Source organism: Meles meles, chromosome 15 (genome assembly GCF_922984935.1).
Source record: "Meles meles chromosome 15, mMelMel3.1 paternal haplotype, whole genome shotgun sequence".
NCBI classification, from domain to species: Eukaryota; Metazoa; Chordata; class Mammalia; order Carnivora; family Mustelidae; genus Meles; species Meles meles.
In genome coordinates, this window is record NC_060080.1 from 22391169 (window position 1) to 22414867 (window position 23699).

At 43.6% G+C, this 23699-nt stretch overlaps 1 protein-coding gene across 1 annotated transcript in view; it reads left to right on the top strand.

Annotated features, from left to right (window-relative positions):
* The window catches only part of BABAM2 (BRISC and BRCA1 A complex member 2), a 409960-nt gene that overhangs the window by 315572 nt on the left and 70689 nt on the right, over positions 1 to 23699 (top strand). Inside the window, exons 8-10 of the mRNA XM_045978616.1 lie at positions 7024 to 7123; positions 10190 to 10260; positions 13167 to 13249. Coding sequence (XP_045834572.1) covers positions 7024 to 7123; positions 10190 to 10260; positions 13167 to 13249 — 254 coding nt within the window. The remainder of the gene's footprint in view (positions 1 to 7023; positions 7124 to 10189; positions 10261 to 13166; positions 13250 to 23699) is intronic.

Genomic DNA, 23699 nt, shown 5'->3' on the forward strand with positions numbered 1-23699 from the left:
CCTGATGGTGGACATCTGTTAAGATTACCATCCCTTGAAGACTTTTTTAAGATGTTAACAGACTTAAAAAACACATTTCTAAGCAAAAACTCGGTTAGCGTTCATGTCGTGAGACATATTCTGTTTGCAGTTACAATATTCCCATCTCTTGTGTTTTTTTCAAACATCAGGCTTCCTTGCTTGCATGCTACCACCTGTCTGCTGGGAGTTGCCCATCGGGTCCTCTGGCCCACAGAGTTCTTCTGGGTTTCCTGGGGTTCATCTGCCTAGAATGAAAAAGGAATTGCTTTAGTTCAGCTACCTAAATCAGTTTAATAAACGTCCCTGGAAACAGCTTCCGTGGCTCAGCCTGAACTACCCAAACCACAAGGATCCCGTGAACCTGACGCACATGGAACCAGATGTCAGGTCTGCAGATAGATTTTTGTGTCAGAAATCACGAAGACCTTGGGGGAAGGGTGGGTAGATTTAGGTCAGAGTCACCTGGATTTAGATGCTTCTCTGCCATTTACCACCTTCATGACCTTGGAGAGGTTCTGTAGCTTCTCTGAGCTCCAGCCTTCCCATCTGTAAAATGGGTTAACACCTCTGTTGCAGGTTGGTATGAAGCAGAGATGGTATCATACAGGAGGGGCTTAGCTTAGTGCCTCATACCTAATGCTTTTTATTTTATTTTATTTTAAGATTTTTTATTTATTTGACAGATAGAGAGCACAAGTAGGCAGAGAGGCAGGCAGAGAGAGAAGTAAGCAGACTCCCTGCTGAGCAGAGAGCCCGATGTGGGGCTCGATCCCAGGACCCTGAGATCATGACCTGAGCCGAAGGCAGAGGTTTAACCCACTGAGCCACCCAGGTGCCCCCCTAGTGCTTTTTAAATGGAACTATTATTCCTGCCCCATCACTCACTATACCAATGAAATCCATCATATTTTAAACTCTTCATGTATACTGTGCGTAAGCAAGGAACAGCTGATACAAAAGGTCCTTAGAGTATGTCTTCACGTTTTTTAAAAAGACTTTATTTGTTTATTTGAGAGAGAGAGAGAGTGTGTGTGTGCTAGTAGGCAGAGCAGCAGGCAGAGGGAGAAGGAGAAGCAGGCTCTCCGCTGAGCAGGAAGACCGACACGGGGCTTGATTCCAGGACCCCGGGATCATGACCTGAGCCAAAGGCAGAAGCTTAACCCACTGAGCCACCCAGGTGCCTCTATCTTCACATTTTTAAGTCACTCTATTTAATAATTCCATAACTTGCTAAGTAATTTCAACAATTTCAGCTTCTTTTTAGACTTTACTCCAGAGGAATATTTCCTCAGTGTATAATCATATTTATCATGGTGTCAGGACATTTCCATTTTCATGTGTCCCTCTAAAAATGGGAAACACGGGGCGCCTGGGTGGCTCAGTGGGTTAAGCCTCTGCCTTCGGCTTAGGTCATGATCTCAGGGTCCTGGGATCGAGCCCCACATCGGGCTCTCTGCTCAGCAGGGAGCCTGCTTCCTCCTCTCTCTCTGCCTACTTGTGATCTCTGTCTGTCAAATAAATAAGTAAAATCTTTAAAAAATAAATAAATAAAAATAAAAATGGGAAACACGAAGTGGGATCCAGTGCTGTAGTAAAGGCCTGCCAATATACCATGAAGCATGTTTAATGGAAACACTGGCTTAATCACAGACGCAGTATGGCCAGGCCTCCATTGGTTCCTAGTGAACCCCTCATCCAGTTTGACTCCCCAGATTTTCTTCTGCTTGTAAGCTTGTCACTGTGAGCTCTTATTTTCTTTCTCTTGTTAGACTCATTGAGATTTTTCGATTTTGAATTAGACCCTGGTTTTGTTTAACTAAGGTATCAAGAGACTCTTGAGATGGCTCAAGGTTGGATCCATGAAATGAGACAAGGGCTGACAGCAGCTCTAGAAAATGCTTTACTAGCACAAAGAAAATCCAGTTGGGGGAAACAAACAAATCAGAGTCTCTCCTTAATGTACTATCTGTGCACTTCTGGGTTTTGAGAGGCTGGATAGGACTTTTTTCTTTATCGTGTAAGTTAACTTGTTATGACATATGATATCTTAAGACAAGGATGAATGAGATGAGTTTTATGGATCTAAGCTTTTCTGAGGATAATTTCAGCCACTTATACCTCTGCTTCAGGACATAGCGGGGGTAGAGTTTTAAATTTTTCACACTTTCTGTGAAAGAATTTCTGACCAAAAAGGATGTAGACCTTGGAACCAAGAAGACTGGGTTTCGAGCCCATCTCTGCAGCTTACTTGCTGGGTGACCTTGGAAAGATGCTCAGATCTTTAGAACGTCAGTGTACCCTTCTGTAAGTTGGACTACTTAGGTCTACATGGCCAGGTTGTTATGAGTTTAGAGATAATGAAATGCCTAGTAGAGGGCCTGGCAAAAGCAGATCCTCAGTAAATAACAGTGACTTGTGTTTTGCTGTAATGGCTCTCCTGGCAGGCCACCAGGAAACATACTCTCACATTATAGAGTGCTCCAGATTCCTGAGGGCCCTGGCATTCTTCTACCTTGGAGGGAATTAGCAGGGGTGCCCTAGTATGGATCCAGAACAGGAAGCTAAAGTCCGTACACAGAGTTGGGCATACAGTTAGTGTTTGTTGAGCTGAACTGAGAGTTCACCTTTCCTTTGGATGTGTCTTAACATGGGGGTTTGCGGCAACTGGAGTCCATCAACCATCCTGGAAGCTCCCCCTGTCAGTGCCTCACCCTCCAACACTCCTCTGAATCATCCAGTGGAGGAGGCAACCAGGTCATCTTCCTCTCCCTCAGAACCCGGAACCTGGAACCTGATTCGGAGGCAAAGCAGGATGGTAACGCTGATCCCGGTGTCTCTGACAGGGCCTTGTCATAACCCTTGATGGTAGCTTCCACAAGCAGGAGACATTGTAGAATAAAGTCCCTCATAGTGTGCTTGCTTGGTGCTTGCTTCATATTACTGTAATTCTAATTGTTGCTTTATCCCTTGAGAGAGATGGGCCTTTTTGAGAGTGGTAGTATCCCACGGCACTGATGAGAAAATTGAGTAGACCCAAACAGACCGAACTTGGCGGAAGCAAGAATTATAATTGAAAATCACTGGCCCTTCTGGTTTTCTCCAGTGCCAAGTCATGTTTTGCTCATTTTATTTGGCCAGTGAGGTAAAAATCCCACACAGAGAGGAGGGAGTTACCATTCCACAGTGGGTTAAAATTGAACCCCGTTGTCCCAAGTGAGGCCTTCAGACAGGCTGACTCCCTGCGTTTTTCCATGTCAAATTCTCAAAAATATTTCCCTCATGCTGTTGCACCATAGCCAAGTCAAGTCTTCAACAGTAGAAGTGCTCTGAATATTTGCAGACAGAGCCCGGCTCCCAAAGGGCTCTATTAGCTGTATTTGCATGGAAAACAGCCGCATCCATACAGTGAACACAGACAATTCTTACATTTGAGTTGTAGATCCAGTGAATCGGACCTGGAAGTGTTTTTCTGGCTACCTTTTGGTCTGTTTAACTCCATCGTTGGAAGGTTTCTCAGACTCTGGCCTTGTGTCCTTCTAATTTATATCTATAGATTCAGTTTCAGGTCTGAGAATTAATGGCTGAATTTCACTTGTCATTTCAGTCCATAAAGAGAAGGTGCTTTCTCATCAAAACAGCCCCTACCCCCTTCGTCTTCTCAGTCTCAGCCTGAGTTTTCCTTACTTTTGACCCTGCTTCTCCCCTCATGGGTCTGGAGATCAGAAGAATCCACAGCAGTGGTCCCTTCCACCCCTTGCCCTCCCTTCCCCTCCCTGTCCCTCCCCGCCCGCCAAGGAGCCAGTCCGTCCAGCCCTGCCTTCTCTCCAGCCCGCCATGCATTCCCAGGAAGCAATCAGGGAGCCTGGCAATCTCAGCACAGGCTGAGCTTTTCGTTGTATGTGCCCCACCCAATAGTTTTTGATTCGTGAATATTAAATAATTAGAGATCACCAGGCCAGGCCTCTGTCCTGCACCCTTTAAAACCATAACAGCTTTTTTATTTCATGGCACTTGACTTTGTTTGTTCAGCGCTATCGGGGCAGCATTCAGGCCAGAGCAGCCTGTTAAATATTTACCCGCGAGGCGGATATTTCTACAGGAGTCGGCAGCGCTTATCAGGATAGGACGCAGGCAGTCAGGTTCAGAACCCCCACAAGCTAAGGAACTTACTGAGTTCAGGAAAGGGTGCAGTAAGTGTCCTTTTAAACATAAACCCTCGTTTAGAGCAGTCCTTTGTAGTCTCTGAAGTGCTTCTTCGCACACTAAGGCTCCGAGCAGCCTAGGCAGCTGTCGCTCGCAATTAGACGGGGCAGAGGGGTCCACCCCTCACATCGACACATCGGAGATCCAGCGGATGTGGTTGTTTGATGGCTGGGCTGGGAGAGGGAGAGGCATGAACAAAATGGACAGGAATGCTTGCTCTGGGGCTGTGGGGCCAATTGTAGAGATGAGCATCCCGGTGCCTGCTTCACTGGTGATCTCCATGCTTCTGGAAGCCCTGGGGCATCACTGCAGTCCCAACCCCACTCACGGGGTGGGGTGGGGGGCACACGGGGACTCTGGCAACTGGCCAGTTCAGATCTGGGCTTTACCATCTCCTAGTTGTGTGAACCCAAGGAAGTTTCTTCTGCCCTCTGAGCCCCACTTTCTTCACCTGTAAAATTACAGTGCTAATTTTCACCTCCCTGAATTGTGGGGAGGATTGAACTAGGTAACCAGAAGGCACCTGGCAACAAGGGTTAGTTTCCAAGAATCACAGAAGCAGAGTGCAGAGAGGTGGGCCTGGAGGCCGAGCAGCCGGTCTTCGGGCTTTTCCACACCTGTGCTTCTCTCCGTTATGGGTAATTTTTGTTTAATGGCTGTGTCAGAAGCGGAGGGAGTCTCAAGTTTAGAGGATTACCCATGGACTGTTCTCATTTTTTTGGATTCAATTTAGTGAACGGTTAAGAACTTATACTGTAATATTGTATACAGGTCAGAGCCCATTATAATCAATTCCAGGAAACTGTCCAAATTATTTTGTCTTTTGGAATTTTAGGATGCTCAAGATTGTTCCTCTACATACACTATGAGAAGCCTGGATCTTGGTATTTCTATGTTATACAGATATTTCCCCCCAGGAAAGACAAGATCTAAATATAGGATTTATTTCTCTTGTATTATAGAATTTTCTTCTTAAGCAGTTTCCATCGTAATGGAACTGTGAGAACTTTCCAGTTAGAAGTGTGCCCTCTCTGTACTTTTGCATACAAAAGAGAGGACAAAAAGCCTTCTTCCAGGTCATGAGAAGTCATAGGAATTTTCCTAGCTTCCTTCGGAGTTTAGTCTAAATCTCCTCCAATGTCTACTCTCAGAGTAGCAGACGGAAGTGATGTTCTTGCTGATTCTGTGCAGTTGCAGACTGTAGATGATTCATTAATGTCAAACTTAGTCAAATGCTGTCTCATAATTTTCTCAGTTGTCAGAGTTGTTGTGCTTTTTAGGTCTCATCTGAATAGAAAAAGTCAACACCAAATATTTCCACCCCATGTTGACTTCCTCACATCGCCTGGGATTTTATTCATATGTTGGGACTTTTTCATTCCATAAACAAATGAACATAATATCCATTACCACCGGAAAAATTCATTTCAGTGTGGTCAATAGGGCGACAGGCTGGGTCTGGGACCCTTTTCAAAACTTACGTGTGTTTTTCCCTGTATTGCAAACCCTAGGCTAAGTCTTTCTGCTCTAAACTATTTAGGAATGATTCTCTAGACTTATGGGGAGGCACTTTGCTTCCATTTACAGCCTTGTAACTGGGGATTGGGTTAATGAATAACCACAGTATTAACAGATCTTAGGGGTCTCTTTATACCCCATCATATTACAGAGGTGGTTTAAGGGGCTTTTGCAGTAAGAAACCTATACATTAAAATAAAATTCAAGCGAGAAAAACAAATGAGGACCCAAGGAAAGTGAGAGTAGGAAGGAAGATGAAATCAAGATTAAGGATGGGCTATGAAATGTATACTGTGAGGTTCTGAACAGTTTCTTTAGTAATCGTATCCTGGTTGATTTAAACTGAAAGGGAATCTCTACAAAAGTCCTAGGAACTATTTCTGGATCAGTGTTGTGTCTTATTACTGCTTGGATCCCTGATTTTTGACTGCACCTTCTTGTGTAGATGAATTGAATGTCAGTGTCGACTTGGACTAGTTGCAGACTTTTCCCATATCGACTGACAGACACAGGACCGAGCAGCACAGTGTTTCCGAAGATGTTTAGTTCGTTGCCACCATTTAAAATTTGAGACCTTAAGTCATCTGGATTTTTGGCTTCACGTGAAAAATAAGGGTCTGAGAAGACCAGGCTTGTGTTTCCAACATAGCAGAGATCAACTGGAGTTTTGGGTGCAGAATCTCTCGGGTTCTCAGTGCTCATTTATATCAGCTGCCTGGGCCTGCTCTAGTCTGTGGAGTCTGCAGCCCCTGTCCTAGACCACTGGCCCCACACTAAACCCGGGGAGGCTAAAGCCCCAGGAGGCTTTCCCCGGGCAGCAGAGCTGGTAAGGGGCAGAGCTGGTCCCTCCAATGTGCTGTGGGGGTGCTGAAGGAATTCAGTTCGGTTCAGTATAGGGGTTTAGGGAATGACTTCTCTTTGCCAGGCACACAATGGAGAGTACCAACACATGCGTCTCCATCAGAGGGCCAGCCCATTCATACTGGCAAGACATTTATGCATGCCAATCAAAATGTGCTATTTTGTCCTATTGTGTATGATAGAACCATTAGTTGTTATTAATCATTAGTTGGTAGTCATGGGTCATCTGAACATGCTGATCTAACAAAACAAATAAAATAAAGAAATGTCATCAGAAAGTGAAGCCCATGTTCCCATCCTCATTAACTCGAGTGGTTGGTGGGCAGACGTTGATGAGAGAAGGCGAGTCTGTTTGGGGGTGTCACTTCCTGCATTGCTGGTGCCCTAAGAGAAGTGTCCCTTGTACTCTTGTCCTTTCAGTGCACTTGGAGGCTCCTCAGCTCTTCATATCCCAGCTTTTCCAGGAGGAGGATGTCTCATTGATTATGTGCCTCAAGTATGCCACCTACTCACCAACAAGGTAAAAACAAGTCTCCTGGTCCTCCCCTCGTGAGGCTCCTCCCTCCACGTAGCCCCCCGCCCCAGCATTGTGGGCATTGTCCTGCAGGTGCGTCCTCTGCACGCCATCCCAGCGTCGGCCCCCACCTGACACTGGCCTTTCCTACTTGGAGTTACAGTTCATCTGTTTCTCTCCCTAGTTCTTTGCGCTCCTTCTTCCTTTCTTAAGGATTCTGACCTCCTGTTCCAGTCTTGTCTTCATCTTTTAAACTTCACCTCCTCCTCCTTTAATTTCTTTTATGTCTCAAGTTTTCGCTAGGTCTTGCGCCTTTGAACTCCTCCATTTCCCAGTTGTCTGGTGCATGCGTGGGTGTGGGGGTGTGGAGGGGTGAGAGTGAGTGTGTGTTTGCCACTAGTGAGTATCAAGGTATTCACTAGAGCTTCCTTCACCTCTTTTCTGCTTTTCTGTACCTCACTTTTTACTAGACAGCACTTGATTCTCCATGTCCTGTCTAGGAGCAGCTTGCCGGACTCCCGCTCGTAGGGTAGGGGCAGGATTTCCAGGTCAGCTGGGCTGGTAGGCAGGCCCATCAGGTTATCGAAAGCTTTCTCCTAGCCTCATGAATGAGTCAGTACATTAGCGAATAACTGAGTTTACAGTAATGGCTATTGTCAGATATTTCTAAAAAGTATAAGTATGTACTTGTTAATGTCCGGTCACTGTAGTTAGCTAAAAACTGGAGATATCCGTCCACAAGCAATACTGACTTTTTTCCCATCTCCCACATCTTCTCACTCCGTTCGCTCGATTCCCAAAGCACTGTTTTCTCCGCTCCTACTGACTTGTGCACACGGGCTTGGAAAAGAAATCTTTTGTTTGTCTCTTTCTTTCAAAAGATAGCTCATCTCAATATAGGAAATATTTTTGAAGTGCAATAATATTTCAAAGGCTTCAGTATTATTTTTTAAATGTCAGAGAAACGAAAATCTGGCAAGTCTGCCGTCTGTGGGCTTGGCACGGATTCCAGGGCATCTAACTCTTATGGAGTGGTTGCCTCTCATTGGACCAAATTCCCCCAGCCTCTGCCCTCCTTCAGAACTGTTTGGAGGATAGAATTCTTATTTACATTGTGGGACTTTGTACTGCCTTCAAATCTGTGTCCCAGTATTATAGAGAAACATGCACATTTTGGTCTTCCAGAACTGAAAAGAAAAGCCTTTTTTAAAAAGCCCTCCAATTGAGATTAATTTCTAGTCATATATTTTCCTCAAAAAAAATTCTGTTACCGTTTTCCCAGAAATATAAGAATCAGTCTGTTTTTCTTATCTGGTTCCCTTTCATTAATTTTACTTGTCTTTTAAAATTGATGTTCTTATGCTTGCTACAAACGAGGACAGTATGGGCTGCTTTTAGAAACAATCTCTTCAAATGAATTTCCATAATTACATTGGAATCTATCTTTATAGCCAGTTTTGTTGTGGGTTTCTGTTAAAATGGTTTTCTGTTTTTAAAATCAAGTACACAGAACTGTTTTCATCCCCTTTTTAAACAAAGCCTCTTAAGCAAACTTATCATCTGTTTTTCTTTTCCCAAAATAACATTTCTGATCCTGCATTAAGCCTGCAAAGTAAGCACTGTTTTTATAAATTGACATAAACCTCTATTATATAAATAGAATTGTTTTACTTTTAAAGGGTACAAAGTGGCTATCACTACCAATTGTGTCAAGGTTATTTCAAGTACTTTATCTTGAGCTTTTGTTAGCCATGGAAACTCATTGTGGCTCCGCCAATATAAATAGTTTGGGGGCCCTCTTTCTCCCCTGTTTCTTTGAGCCATTATGGGGACATTATAAGAAATGTATTTTTGTGTTGGTAGCTGATGGGTAAGTGACTAATTTCCAGATGTCCAGCTTAATAGCTTCACAATTTTTTTTTATAAAAACTGTCATTTGGTGATAACAAGGAAATATAAAAAGGCAAAATAAAATCCCCTATTGTAACACTCTTTTCCTGGATATTAGGAATTTAAAAAGAAAGAATTCAACATTGTCCTGCCTTTTCAATAGGAGTTGAAGTTCAGAGTAAAATAACCCCCACTTGATGGTGGAAGCTCTTCTCTACAGATAGTTCCAGCTGATAAACACACAAGGAGTGAGAGAATTCAAAAAGTCACCGTTTTCCGGCTCCTAATGAAAAAGTTGATTCAGACAAGGCTCTCCAGCAGATACTGAAACCATGAGGTGAAAGGTTGAGAGGACACTAGATCTTCACAGGCTTTGAGAAGTGTGCCTACAGCTCACTCCCGGCGGCAAAGGGGAGACCTCCCTTTACAGTGGGGTTGGCCTGCTGTCGTCACCCTAACCAGTGATCAAGGCCACTATCATCTATGAGGTTTTCTTGCCAAAAATGTTTAGCGTGACTCTAATCACACCTTTAGTCTAACTTCCAATTTATGGGAAATACAGGGACCTACAGAGTAGAGGGAAAAGGAGGGAAACACCCACAGGATGTAGAATGCAGAACATCCTATAAGACAACTAGCCCAATCTCTCTGAAGAGTCAGTATCATATAACACATGGACGCATGTGCACACCCCAAGAGGTACTCTTATTCTACATAAAAGACTTTGTAGACTAAATGCCTGATTCTTGATTATACCCTCGATTGTACCCTGCCTTTTAAAAGAATATTTTGGGGACAACTGGAAAATCATGACAACGCACAGGACACTAGATGAAATGGGAGAATGATGGCTAGATTTGTTGGGTATGGGAATGACATCATGGCTCTGTAGGAAAAGGTCTCATTTTTTGGAGATACACGCTCACGGATCTAGGGGCAAACTGTCATGGTGTCTCTCATTTCCCTTGAAGTGTCTCAGCAAGATTGACTGATAGCTTGATGGGGAGGTAGATGGCTGCCTGAAGCAGCTGGACCAAACGTCTTGTTGAATAGAGGGGAGTATAGGTGATGGGGGTGTGGTGTATTCATTTTACTGTTCCTTCTGCTTCTCTGAGTCTTGGGGATGTTCTGTAAGGAAATACGTGACAATTCCCTGCTCCTCATTTTGGGTTCCTGTTCTAGGTGCAGTATGTGATTCAAGGGTACCACAAAAGAAGGGAGTACATTGCCGCTTTCCTCAGTCACTTCGGCACGTAAGTTCCTCCTTGTTTAAACCACATGCCAGCAACACCCTCGTGTCCTCACGACCCTAATGTGGGGCTTGGTTAAGAAAATCACAGCTCGTGCTTCCCCATGCTAGCTTTTCAAGGCCGTTTTGATTCTTGCTGGTACGTTGCTGAAACTGAAGCTCCCAGGAAAATGGTTTTTAGGATTCTTGGTTAAATCACAGAAACAAGTATCTTCCTTGGAGCAACATCATACTCACCCCAAACCCAGAAGTGACAAGGGCAGCACCACCTGCTTGTTCTAGAACCCTACAGTTCGCACAGCGCTTTCACCGCCATCTGCTCCCAGGGGTCGTGAGTGAGCCGGCCTGCCCGTCAGTATTGGCAAAATTGACTCCCGGGAAGCCCTGAGAACTGAGAAGCCCGGATGGAAGTCATCCACCTGACAGCCAGAGTGGGAGCCTGGGTTCTCAGGACTCAGGTGTCCTGACAGGACTCTGGCTCGCAACTTGCCCCCCAGATCTAAGGAGGGCATCCAGTGTTAGACCCAAAAGCAGCGACTCCCAGTTGAGATTAGAAGTTGGAAGAAGGCACAGAGAGGGGAGAGGAGGCAAGTGACTGCAGATACAGGGGGCGTCTCCTGCTGCTGCGGCCCGAGCCCCACCTGCCAACCCTCCCCCTTGGGGTCTGGGCCTTTCCTGCAGGTTGCCAGAGGCCCTGCTGCTCCGAAGCTTAGTTTCCTTAGGTGACGTCAGAGGCCTCCTTGAGCTTCTGCTCCAGGTTTAGCCCAGTGGCTAAGGGGACGTGCTTTCCCCTCAGTCTTCTTCAAAAGGCGGGGCCTTCTACCCATTCAGGGGGACTGAGCGCTAAGGGTGTTAATGGTCTGCTTATATCCCACCTTATTCTGTAGGAAGTGTATAAATATAGGGAGATATAGATAGTAACACAAAACTAAAATTTTAAATAAGAAATGAATAAATTAGGACCAAAAAAGTGGGACTAAGGAGGAGCAGGTGAAGTAAAGAATAAGGTTGGCCATTCCCTGGGATATAATTTTATAAACTGTGATATAATTATGGGCCAAATTTCTGACTCCTCAGAAATAATGTTTAGAAATTGAATTTTTTGTGCCTCCAAAATAGAACTGTCAATTTCTAAACAGTGTGACTGTCTCTCACAGGAGTCTTTAATACTTGGGATTTTTTTCAGCTTTATTTATGAACATTTTGAGAAAGTACTTAGGATACAAACAATGGTTCATAAATGACACCATTGGTCTTCTGATTTTCAAAGATTATCTTTAGTATGTATAAGTAAAAATGGAGGAGCTAGCCCAGTATCCTCCCAAGTAGGGTGCACACACCTGAAGGGTGTGTGTCCCCCCTCACTCCATTGGCACACACACAAAAAAATAGGAAAACTGCATTTACAGCTTTTTAAAAATCTCATTCTTGGGCACCTGGGTGGCTCTGTTGGTTAAGTGTCTGCCTTCCATTCAGGTCATGATCTCAGGGTCCTGGGATCGAGCTCTACGTCCTTATGCTCCCTGCTTAGCAAAGAGCCTGCTTCTTCCTCTCCCTCTGCCCTTCCCCCCAGCTCATGCTCTCTCTCTCTCTTTCTCAAATAAATAAATGAAATCTTAAAAAACAAAAACAAAAACGAAAAAACTCGTTCTTTTTTGATATACATTTTGTGTGTGTTTTATTATGCATATAATAAAACAATATGGTAGTACCTGTATACAACTACTAAATCATATACAATTGCTATTATATTGCTGTAACTATGCATAACAAAAAGGATTCTGTGTTTGTTTTTACTTACAGCATGCAGGATCTGAAAAGTTTAGATAGCAGTATTATAACATATTGAGTTGATTATAATTCATGAAAAGAAATATAAAGCAGTAAGTAAAATTGTTGACCCAAGTCAGAAGACCTGAATGATATACCAACAGTCTTTGAGCAAATCACTCCAGCTTTTAGCGTCTTAGTTCCTTTACCTTAACAGTGAGATCCCCCTTCCTACTTAAACTGGGAGGCCATCAGGATTGACGGTCTCATTGGCCTGACTCAGCAAGGGAGACAGCAAACGCCTCCTGGTGTAGCTGACAGAGATGATTATGTTCCGCCTCCTGGTGTGGATGACAGAGACAATTATGTCTGTCCTCAGTGTGTGGTTAGTATTGTCATGTTATGGTGGTGTCTCCCAGGCACTCAGGCTTTGTGGAAAATAGGGGAGGCGAGTCTGTCAGACTTCTGCCCAGGCCTTTCAGCAGTCCAGGCCTGTTCTCCTTGACACATGACATGTACCCTGTGTTGTCTCCCATCCGAGAACCAGCGCCCACCCAGCTAATGGGGCTTCTTCGTCTTGAGCCTGGTGGGGAAGATAGGAGACACAAGTGAAAGGATTCCAGTGCTTTGGAAGAAAATAATACAGACTCCTAAACTTAGTAATGTTGCCATTGCTGATTACTGCTTAGTGCCTAAGTGAAAGTGGGACTTAGTCATCACAGAAAGTAATGTCGTCGCTGACCTGATGGCTGCCTTTGTCCTTTTACTCATAACTGGTAACCAGCATTTGCATAGCATTTTATGGTTTATCTTAATTGTTTTTCACAATTCTGTAAGGAAATTTGAAAACATTATTGTATGTGTTTTACAGATGAGGAAACTGAGGCCTTAGAGGTTAAGTGATTTGCCTGAAATCATATCAGTACATAGCAAAACAGTAACTTAAACATAGATGCTGTCATTCCAAACCCCATGTCCTTCCAATGGTAACACTCCCTTAACCTTAAATGCATCTCGGATTCAATCACCGTGATGTTATGAATATATTCTTTACTTGGTTCCATCTCTCTTGTGCCTAATTTTGATGAGGGTTTTTTCTCTCTCTCTCTCTCTCTGTGTGTGTGTGTGTTTATCACCTAGAGGCGTCGTGGAATATGATGCAGAAGGCTTTACAAAACTCACTCTGCTGCTGATGTGGAAAGATTTCTGTTTTCTTGTACACAGTGAGTATACTTCTGCTGTGAGCACGTCAGCATACATTTGCAAAGTCCTAAACCATATGTAATAATGACTGTGAAAACCTTCAGTGTCCTGAGGGGGTTCTCTTGAAGAGAAAATACCTCTAGACCAGTGGTTCTCAACCAGGTCTAATTTGCCCCTCCGCAGATGTTTGGCAGGGTCTGAAGACATTTTTGATTGTCGTGATTGAGCAGGGCGGAATTGGGGATTGTTGCTTCTGGCATTTAGTGGGTAGAAGGCAGGGGTGTTGCAGGACGACCCCCCAACAGCAGCTGAATTGTTGGGTACAAGATGTCAGTAGTGCTGAGTTGAAGAAACGCTGGCCTGTGTCCCGAGTTCCAGATTCCTGTTTCAAAGCGTCTTTCCAGCATGAGATTCCAAAACTTTCAGGATTATTCAAAACATATTTGCTTTGGTCATGTGGTTATCATCCTTATTAAGGGAAAAAACCTACAACTTTGATAATAACATAATAGTTATTTGAAAGGTGAGACAAGTTTGAATGTTTCCCAGCATCACTTTTCAATTTTATTCTGCGGATAGGCATCTTTAAATGCTTGTTGTGTTACCTGAATCAGTGAGTCAATAAACTTTGGTTCAGCTTTCTCTCTCTCTTTTTAAAATTAATTAATTTATTTTAGAGAGAGAGAGAGAGAGCAGGGGGTGGGCAGAGAGAGAGATCCCCAAGCACACTCTGCACTGAGCGTGGAGCCCGATGCGGGGCTCGACCTCAGGACCCTAAGATAAAAAACGACTTCAGTTGAAACCGAGAGTTGGCCACTTAACCAACTGCGCCACCCAGGCGCCCCTGGTCCAGCTTTCTCCTAATGCATAATTTGGAGCCTCTTCTGTTTATTTCTTTGTTATGTAAGAACCATTGACCCATGGTGCCAGGTTCAAGTTTTAAGTCAACCAAGACCTTTATTCTTTAGCATTTGATATGGACAATGCCCGGTCTTCAGGCCAAAGACACAGAAGTTCCAGCTTTCCCAAGTCGCATTACAGGAAAGCAGTGGCCTGGGATTGACTTCACTTAGTGGATAGAACTAACCCTTGACCTTTAATAAACTATTCCCAGGAGAGGAACTTTGGCCCTATTCAGCCACACCATCAGACAGTGTAAAGGCATTGGTTTGGGGGTTTTTGTTTCCCTGGCAGACTGACATCCTTGGTTGTGATTTGCTTAGGCTAAAACATGGTTCTGAAATTCATTTGTCTTACCCCATTTCACACCAACAGATAGTAAGGGAAGAAAGCCTCTAATGCCATGGTGTAACCCGCACAGGGAGAACTGAGTGTTGGCTGTGTTTTTAAGGTGTTTCCCAGTGATAAGCACCTTGCCTGCAGAGCTTTCTGCCGAGCTTCTACTCTAGAGCAAGTCTTCCGCGGGGACCCTCAGGAACACAAGCATATTGCTGCCCATTAGTTATGTGCACAGACAAAAACAAAATTGCAGAGGTGAGATTTTAGTGCAGGTGTTCCTCCAACTGGTTATATGACATTGTCCAAAGACAAAGACATGCTTCCCTCTGCTTGAGTTTCCTCGTGTGTACGCTGGGGATCTGGTTGGTACGTCCTGTGGAGACGTTCACATGTGGAGCTTAACCCAGAACACAGGGCCAGATGTGGAGGGAGCCTCACGGTCAAGGCCTCCTGGCAGTCTCCTCTCTGCCTGCTGTCTTATGTGGCCCTAATGTTTGATCGCCACCTTCTATGTTGCCGTTTTTGTTTTCTCATTCTGACACTTAATTCCTGTGTGAGATCTCATCGCCTACTTGCCATATTCACTCCGTGCACAGTCCTAATCCCAGGGATTCTGCCTCTACCCTGGTGACCTGCCACCCAGATCCTTACCGTATCCTTGGTTTGTGTCGCATGACCCTGGACAGTTGTGCGGGTGGTCTGGTTCGCATGACTCCCTCGCCCAGGTCAGCAGGAAGGGCCAGCGCCCTGCCTTGAACAGTGGTGGCGACAGTCACAAGCCTCCCAGAGTGGCTCTGAGAGAAGGACACAGAAGGAGGGACACACGGAAGGACAGTTGCAAATGTTAAATTAGAGGAACGCTCAACCAAAGTGGCATGAAATCGCAGTCCTTTAAATGAAATTTACTTTGGTTTTCTAGCTATGATTCTGTTTTCGAAAATCTTGATGTCAGATCATATCGGATAGAAGAGAAAAAAGATACTCTTGGCATTGCTCATTGTCACCTGTGCTTGTCACATGCGACCCAAGAGTCACTCTTCTGGTGGGGGCGAGCAAGAATGATGCCCAGGGATAAAGGAGTGCTCACCTCGCAGTGCCTGTCCTCCCTTGTCAGTCCATTTGGTGTTCTAGCAATTCTCGTTTCTTTGGAAGGTCTGTTCCCAAAGAATATTTCCCTGGTACCACTTGTCCAGTATTTCTTTCTTCTTTTTTTTTTTTTTAAAGATTATTTATTTATTTATTTGACAGACAGAGATCGCAAGTAGGCAGACAGAGAGGGAAGCAGGCTCCCTGCTGAGCAGAGAACCCGATGTGGGGCTTGATCCCAGGACCCAGAGATCATGATCTGAGCCAGAGGCAGAGGCTTTAACCCACTGAGCCACCCAGGCACCCCACGTCCAGTATTTCTTACAGCTCCATCTCCGCCTTCCTGTCTTAGCTTCTCCAAGTCGGACATGTAACACGTAGTCCCAAAGTCATATTTTCACTTAGTTCTGGTTACATTCTCCAGAAATGTAAACCCACGGGCACTCTTTAAAACAACTACAAAGACTTTGGGATTTGTTTAAATCATTTTTGCCAGAGTGTTTCCTCGGGCCGTTATTCCCTTCCTCCCCAGGCTGCTTGCCGCTGTCTCTTAGCATCACTGTCTACACTCATGGCTCTTGGGCAGCTATGACCTGGTCCGTGAACCAGGGGACTCAGTGCTGTTTCCTGCTCCATCGTTAACCCACAGCCTGTCTTTACATAAATTATTCCCACCCTATTGCTTTTTCCATCTAAACCGCAGGACTTGCTGCATCAGAGTGAAGCTTGGTTGGATAATGTGTCTTACTCCATCATGCAGTTAAGCATCTGACACTTTCCTTTGGAAAGATCTGCTTGCTCGGTTACAACTCCCAAGGGACGACTTGTTCCCTTTTTTCTTTCCATGAGGATGGGGAGTAAATATGGGCTGGCAGAGCCTTAATGATAGCACACACTGCAGTAAAGTTCTGAGTTCTGAAGAACATGAAGAAGGAGGGACGTGCCTAGAGATGGAGCCAAGGTTCCGGGGCTGCCTCTGCTGCTCCATGGACACCTGGCAGGACACCAGATAACAGCCCCACTCTCCTTCCTTTGTCCGCCTCTCCCAGGCCCGGAAAGAAAACGGTCACTAGGGCAGGTCCCGGTCGTCATTCTGAGCATTTTGGATGCAGAGGAAAGAGGCACTCCTCTCTTGAGGCAGATGGTTCTGACCTCACACTTCGCTGGAGTGTGCGGAAGCAAGAATGCCCGCGGGGCAAACATTGCACATATTCTGGGATCTCTCATGAGACACTGCAACCTCCAACGTTCTGATGGTTTCGGGAGCGGAGGTGTGACCATGATCATGGCCGTGGAGTTTTTTTCATCCATTTATTCCTTCTTCCTTTCCTTCCTTCATCCATGATCAACATACTGTAAGATTTGGAACCATGCAAGGATCAGGGAGTGCTCCCATCCAAAAACTGTTTCCAGGAAGGTTTCCTGGCCTTCATCTAAGAACTGTTTATAGTTGGCTATAGAGGTAATTCCATATTTACCAAGCTCTGGAGGTAGATGTTATCTTAAAGCCAGCACCTTTTCAGAATGCTGGGTGACAAGAGAACCAGACAGCAAAGACAGTAACGCAGAACAGAAGCAACCACTGGGAGAAACATGAGCTCTTCAGAGTCCGAGGCAGCTGCCTGTGGTAGCAGGATTGCTGCTCCGAAGTGGAGGGTATTGAGATCTGTGACCCCCGAGGCAAGTGAGAGAGTGTGTGATTGTACAATAAGCTTTTCCCATCGCCCATAAATCATTGGTAAGTGACCCTTTGAGTCATCCAGCCTGGACCAGAGGCCGTATCTCCCCGGCAAAATGCCTGCCATTCTAAATCTCACCATTTGGGCTGTTGCATTAAATTTTTTGTTCCCTCTACTCCTAACCCAATCACTTTCACCCAATTGTACTGAGTTCTGGGTTTGCTGAGAACCTTTGTGTGCTCAGTACTAGGAAAGGTCCCAGGAGATATGAGTGAATAAGTCAGGCTTGACCTTAAGACACTTGGAGTCTGGCATACGAGTTGGCAGATGACGCCCTGTGGGCCAAATCCTGCCCTCAGCCTGTTTTCATATGGCCCTCAAGCTGAGGGTGCTTTCTGGGTTTTGAAAAGGTTGTTGGGAATGAGGGAGGCATAGGCAACAGAGATGTAAAGCCTAGAATACTGACTCTTTGACCCTAGACAAAAGTCATTTGCGGCCCTGGTCTAGTTGATGGGAAAGGAGATCAGCTAACGATGAATTACAGTGGTATGCATTTTTTAAAACAAATACTTCATGAACTTGCCTACTATATGCCAGGCACAAAGAGACGTAGGGCAGAGAGAACTTCATGTGTTTTACGTATAAGAGAGAGATGTAGAAGAAGAGAGAGACCCTCCCTAATGGAGTCTGATGAGAGAGACAGACAATAAGGAAGTAAACTATCAAATATGTAAATTCTAAGAAATACCATAATGGAACAAAGCAGCAGGCTACAAGAGACCAAGGGGAGGTGTTGTTGGGTCAGTCAGGGAAGACCAGTTCCTGAGCGGAAGGGAGTGGACTCATCTCTTTGCCACAAAAACAACATCTTGTAGAGTGTGTAAGAGCAAAAAGCAAGATAGTTACTTGCTAGATAATGAAAACCAAAATTGTGAGGTTTTTCAAAACTTGCTGAGTTTTTGGGTATGAATCACATTTTTATATAAATAAGTTGATTTGAAGAACAAGTCAGAATCATTGAAGTAATTAAAATCAGGAACTACAATGTTATATATTAGAATTCATTTCAAAGTGAATCCATAAAAAGTGTAATATTATTTAGAATTCATGTGATTACCTCAGACGATGCATCTATAAAGATTTGTGGCTCCATTTTATCATTTCTAGTAGGAATAATCGCTGTCAAAGCAGCAGGAACCAAAATTGATTGTGAATAAAAAGTGAAACTAATCAGTTCTCTTTATTGTTCAAAGAGATAAAAGAATATGGGAAAAGATGAAAGAAAATCTACTTCCTAAAATGCCTTTTTGCTCTGATTATGAGAACTCTTGGTCCTTTAGGTACTTCGAGCATTTCCGTTAATTTTTATCCTGGACTTCCTTGAAAGCGGTTAGCTCTGCGAGGTGAAGAGGTTTTCGTCTTTAGGTTCCATACACAGGCACCCCGTTCATGGTGTACAGCCCGAATAGTTCTAGAACTTGAGCGACCACTGTCACTGTTGTGATTCATATCGAAACTCCTGTTTCATCTTCAGAGTCTACTTCTAGAAAGACTTTCTCTGCAGTGTCTGACACTGCTTTGAGAATTTATTTCATTAATCTTCATAATGTTCTTGGGAATATTCTTTTCATTCGAATACCTTGGATTTAGGTGACACCTTTTTAATGACCTTAAAGGCCTTCTTGTAAGGAAGGAAGTTGTCAATCAGATGCATGATGCCGTGTGGTGGTTTCTTGCCCTGTACCCTCTCATGTGTATTGTGTGATTCCTTTCAGTTTGTAGTTATTGGACCGAAGTAATTGCTAAAGTGAGCTTCTCTGATCAAAGAAAGGGCATTAAAATGGAGTGATTTTGACTTAAAAATGTATGCGGCTGCTTCGAAATGAACACGTTGTAACCCAGGAAGGCATGTAACTCAATAAAGAGAGGAAGCTGTTTCCAGAGAGTAACTTTTATAGTATTGATCCAGTTCCGTATAACCTTTTCTTAGAATTAATTTTCAAGTATTACTGACATGGGCGAAACAGGGCCATTATTTTGGGGAGAAACTTCTGCTGTTGTTGAAGATAATAGTAATATAGCATTCGCTAACAGGTGTTGAGAGCGTAATCACCGTGCTCTGAACATGGCTGTCGGTATTTTGCATGTAGGTATTGTGTGGTGCAGTCCTCATCACATTCTTCTGAGGATAATTACTAGTATTACCACATTTTACAAATCAGACAAGTGTGGCACAGAACGGTGACAGAGCTAGGATCTAAAATCCAGGACCTGATTCCAGAGCCGATGTGCTAAACTGCATTGCTCTACTGTTTCAGATAATTCGTTGGCAGTATCCCCAAGTATGTGATGAATTTTGAAAGCCTTTGGAGCTTCCCAAAGAACCCGTAAGCTCTAGGGACAGAAGTGTTCACCCCGGCGCTACTGCCTCATTTCTCGGGCGCATGAATGGCCATCTCACCAAAGGCTGTATTGCCCTGAAGGTGGTGAGGCGTGCCGCTGGCGCTCCTCAGTCGTGATGACAGGCTGTCCAGCTGTAAACCCCTGCCTAGCAGCACAGACACACCGGCTTGAGTAGGGCTTCACACTCTGGCTATAAAAAGGCCAAACTAAAGGATTAACCAAAGCATGCACCACCTTTGATGATCTAAAACTAGATTTCACCTGTTTAGACATAGTGACTGTGGCCTGTTATAATAGCTCATTATACAAAGTCCCGCGAATGCAGAACCTGCAAAGTCAGAGGCAAACAGGGCGCTGTCGCCGTGAGAGTGCCCGGATTCTAAGACAGGAAGGAGTGGCAAGAGCTTTGGCAAGCTTCTTTACATGGTTCTTTTTTTTTTTTTTTTTTTTTTTTCTAAAATGGAATATAATCCAAACGTTTCTGTGGCCTGGATTTATCCTGATGGCCTATGAATCTCTTTTTAAAGAACACTTTTTAACAGTATGGAGGTTCCTCAAAAAGTTTAAAAAAGAAGTACCCTATTACCCAGTAGTTGCACTAAGGATACAAACGTAGTGATTCGAAGGGGCACACGCACCCCAGTGTTTATTGCAGCAGTGATTCGAAGGGGCACACGCACCCCAGTGTTTATTGCAGCAGTGTCCACAGTAGCCCAGATGTCCACCAACAGATGAATGCGTAAAGAAGATGCATATAGCCACCACCTGAGTGGCTCAGTCTGCTAAGCATCTGCCTTCAGCCCAGATCATGGTCCCAGGGCCCTGGGATTGAGCTCCACATCAGGCTTCTGGCTCAGTGGGGAGCCTGCTTCTCCCTCTCTCTCTCCTTCTGCATCCCTTGCCTGTGTTCTCTCTCTCTGTCTCTCACTCTCTCACTCCCTGTTAAATAAATAAATACTTTAAAAAACTGTGGTATATCTATGTAATGGAATAAAACTCAGCCATCGAAAAGAATGAAATCTTGCCATTTGCAACAACATGGATGAAACTAGGGGATATTATGCTAAGCGAACGAAGTCAGTCAGAGAAAGGCAAATACCTTATGATTTCACTCCTATCCGGAATTTAAGAAACAAAACAAATGAACATAGGGGAAGGGAAGGAAAAATAAATAAGATTTAAAAAACAAACAAACAGGGAGACAAACCATAAGAGACTCTTAACTCTAGGAAACAAACTGAGGGTTGCTGGAGGGGAGGGCCGTGCGGGGATGGGGTAACTGGGGGATGGGCATTGAGGGCACGTGATGTGATGAGCACTGGTCAGTAAATTCTACCTCTGAAACTAATAATACAGGATATGTTAGTTAAATTGAATTTAAATGTATTTTTCAAATTTTTAAACAAAAGGGGAAAAACCACTTTTTATTATAAAAACGTTAAACAAATACAGAGGTAGAGAGGAAAATATATTGCACCCATTTTGCAGCTTTGTCTGCCTTGTTTCATCAGTCCCTTCCTCCTTTTTAAAATAATTTTTAAAAACTTCTGGAATATTTTGAAGTAAATGTGCAGTATTTCACCTATAAACACTCAATGCGTATCTCTAATAGGTTTTTTAAAAGATGTATGCAAAACAATACTATTAGAATATTACAATAACAAATTATGATACTATTAATATCATCTAATAACCATTCTGTGTTCACCTTCCCCTATTTGTCTCAAACATGTTTTTTCTTTTTTTGCAATTGGTTCGTTCAAATCAGAATCCAAGCAATTCAGGACCCACGAATCTTGAGAACCTTTCCTTAGAAAAGAAGAGATGTGGACTGAAATAATGGCTGTCACCACCCCATTTCTTTCCCCATAATTTAGTTAAGAAAATAAGGAGTGAAATTATTAAAAACATCAGTTCACTCACGGGCCTATAGAAGACAAGGTCTGGCATTTGTTTATCACTTTTATTTCAAAGTGCCTTTTAATTACCGCACTTACAATGTGAGTCATCGAGTCTCTGTGTCAGTTCTGAGTAGCATTCTTAGCACTAGAATGAATGGTTAGGGATTTTCTAGCCCAGGGACTTCTGATGTTCTTGTGCCAAAGACGCCTTTGGGAAACCGTGTAGACCCATTCTTCGAACAGTGTTTTAAAATGCATAAAGTAAAACATATAGCACGACAAAGGAAGGCAATTCTATTAAAATACTTTTATCCAGTCGCTAAAAAGGATTTAATCCTATGATTAAAAACATATGATATGAGATACGGGCTTCTTGGATGACACCTTGAATAACAGTATCCAGGGGCTTGTAACTTTGTAACTTTGAAAGAGTGATGCGCACAAAGAATATTTTAAGATACGAGCAGCACCTGCACCGTGATACAGAAATGGCTGTGATTTCTTTCGATAACGAAGCCAGGGTACTGCTAATACTGCTGTAGATTATTGCTTGTGTTCATAATCGAAGGAAATCTAAATTTCAGTTAAAGATAGTGAATGTAAAGATACACATTTTTTCCTCTGCAAGTTCCCAGATGCCCAAGTTTGATCCAAGGACACTTGTGGAGTGGGAGGTGAAGGGAGGTGTGTGGGTCTCAGATTGAGAATCTCAGAAAACTCCCTGTGTGATGGAGGTCGGATGTGGCTGAGTACCTAACCCCAAGCTGTGCATAATGTCATGTAACAGGGGAGAATAGGACCAGAAGCCAAGTTCCCGCAATCCAGTTAAGCATTTTTCCTATGTTTGAGTGGCCAAATTCTGAGAATTCTAGGCAAGGTAAAGGTAAATACTTTTACAACAGTATGTGGTCAGTATTGTATTGCTGTCTTAACACTAGCCTGAAGAGCTGAGTAATGTCCAACATAAGGAAAACACCAGGAAATAATGCTCAGATTTAAGGTTTAATGCCCTTCCTTTTGCATATTACGTGCTCCCTATTTGCACAAGTTCGACTTTCCTAAAAGTCCATGGGGCATTTTTCCCCTCTCTTTCTTCAGGTATAACTTACTATAACTTCACTATAACTTATAGTAAAACTCACCCATTTTAAGCGAATACTTTAATAAATGTTGGCAACCACCTACAGCCACAGAACTAGAACCACAGCCAGGACATGGGACATTTTCATCACCCTACGAAGTTTCTCATGTGTCTTTTCAGCAGATCCCCTCTCTTGACCTTCAGCCCCAGATAGTCACTGAGCATTTTCTGTGACTACAGTTTATTCTGTTATAGAGTATGTAGAATTCCATAAAAATGGAATCAAACTCTATATGGTCTGATAGCCATTTGTATGTCTTCATTGGAGAAGTGTCTGTTCATATCTTCTGCCCATTTTTTGATATGATTATCTGTTTTGTGTGTGTTGAGTTTGAGGAGTTCTTTACAGATCCTGGATATCAACCTTTTGTCTGTACTGTCATTTGCAAATATCTTCTGCCATTCCGTGGGTTGCCTCTTTGTTTTGTTGACTGTTTCCTTTGCTGTGCAGAAGCTTTTGATCTTGATGAAGTCCCAAAAGTTCATTTTCACTTTTGTTTCCTTTGCCTTTGGAGACATATCTTGAAAGAAGTTGCTGTGGCTGATATCAAAGAGGTTACTGCCTATGTTCTCTAGGTTTCTGATGGATTCCTGTCTCACGTTGAGGTCTTTTATTCATTTCGAGTTTATCTTTGTGTACGGTGTAAGAGAATGGTCGAGTTTCATTCTTCTACATATCGCTGTCCAGTTTTCCCAGCACCATTTATTGAAGAGACTGTCTTTTTTCCACTGTATATTTTTTCCTGTTTTGTCGAAGATTATTTGACCATAGAGTTGAGGGTCCATGTCTGGGCTCTCCACTCTGTTCCACTGGTCTATGTGTCTTTTTTTATGCCAGTACCTTGCTGTCTTGGTGATCACAGCTTTGTAGTAAAGCTTGAAATCAGGTAACGTGATGCCACCAGTTTTGTTTTTGTTTTTCAGCATTCCCTTAGCAATTCGGGGTCTCTTCTGATTCCATACAAATTTTAGGATTATTTGCTCCAGCTCTTTGAAAAAATGTTCATCATCACTAGCCATC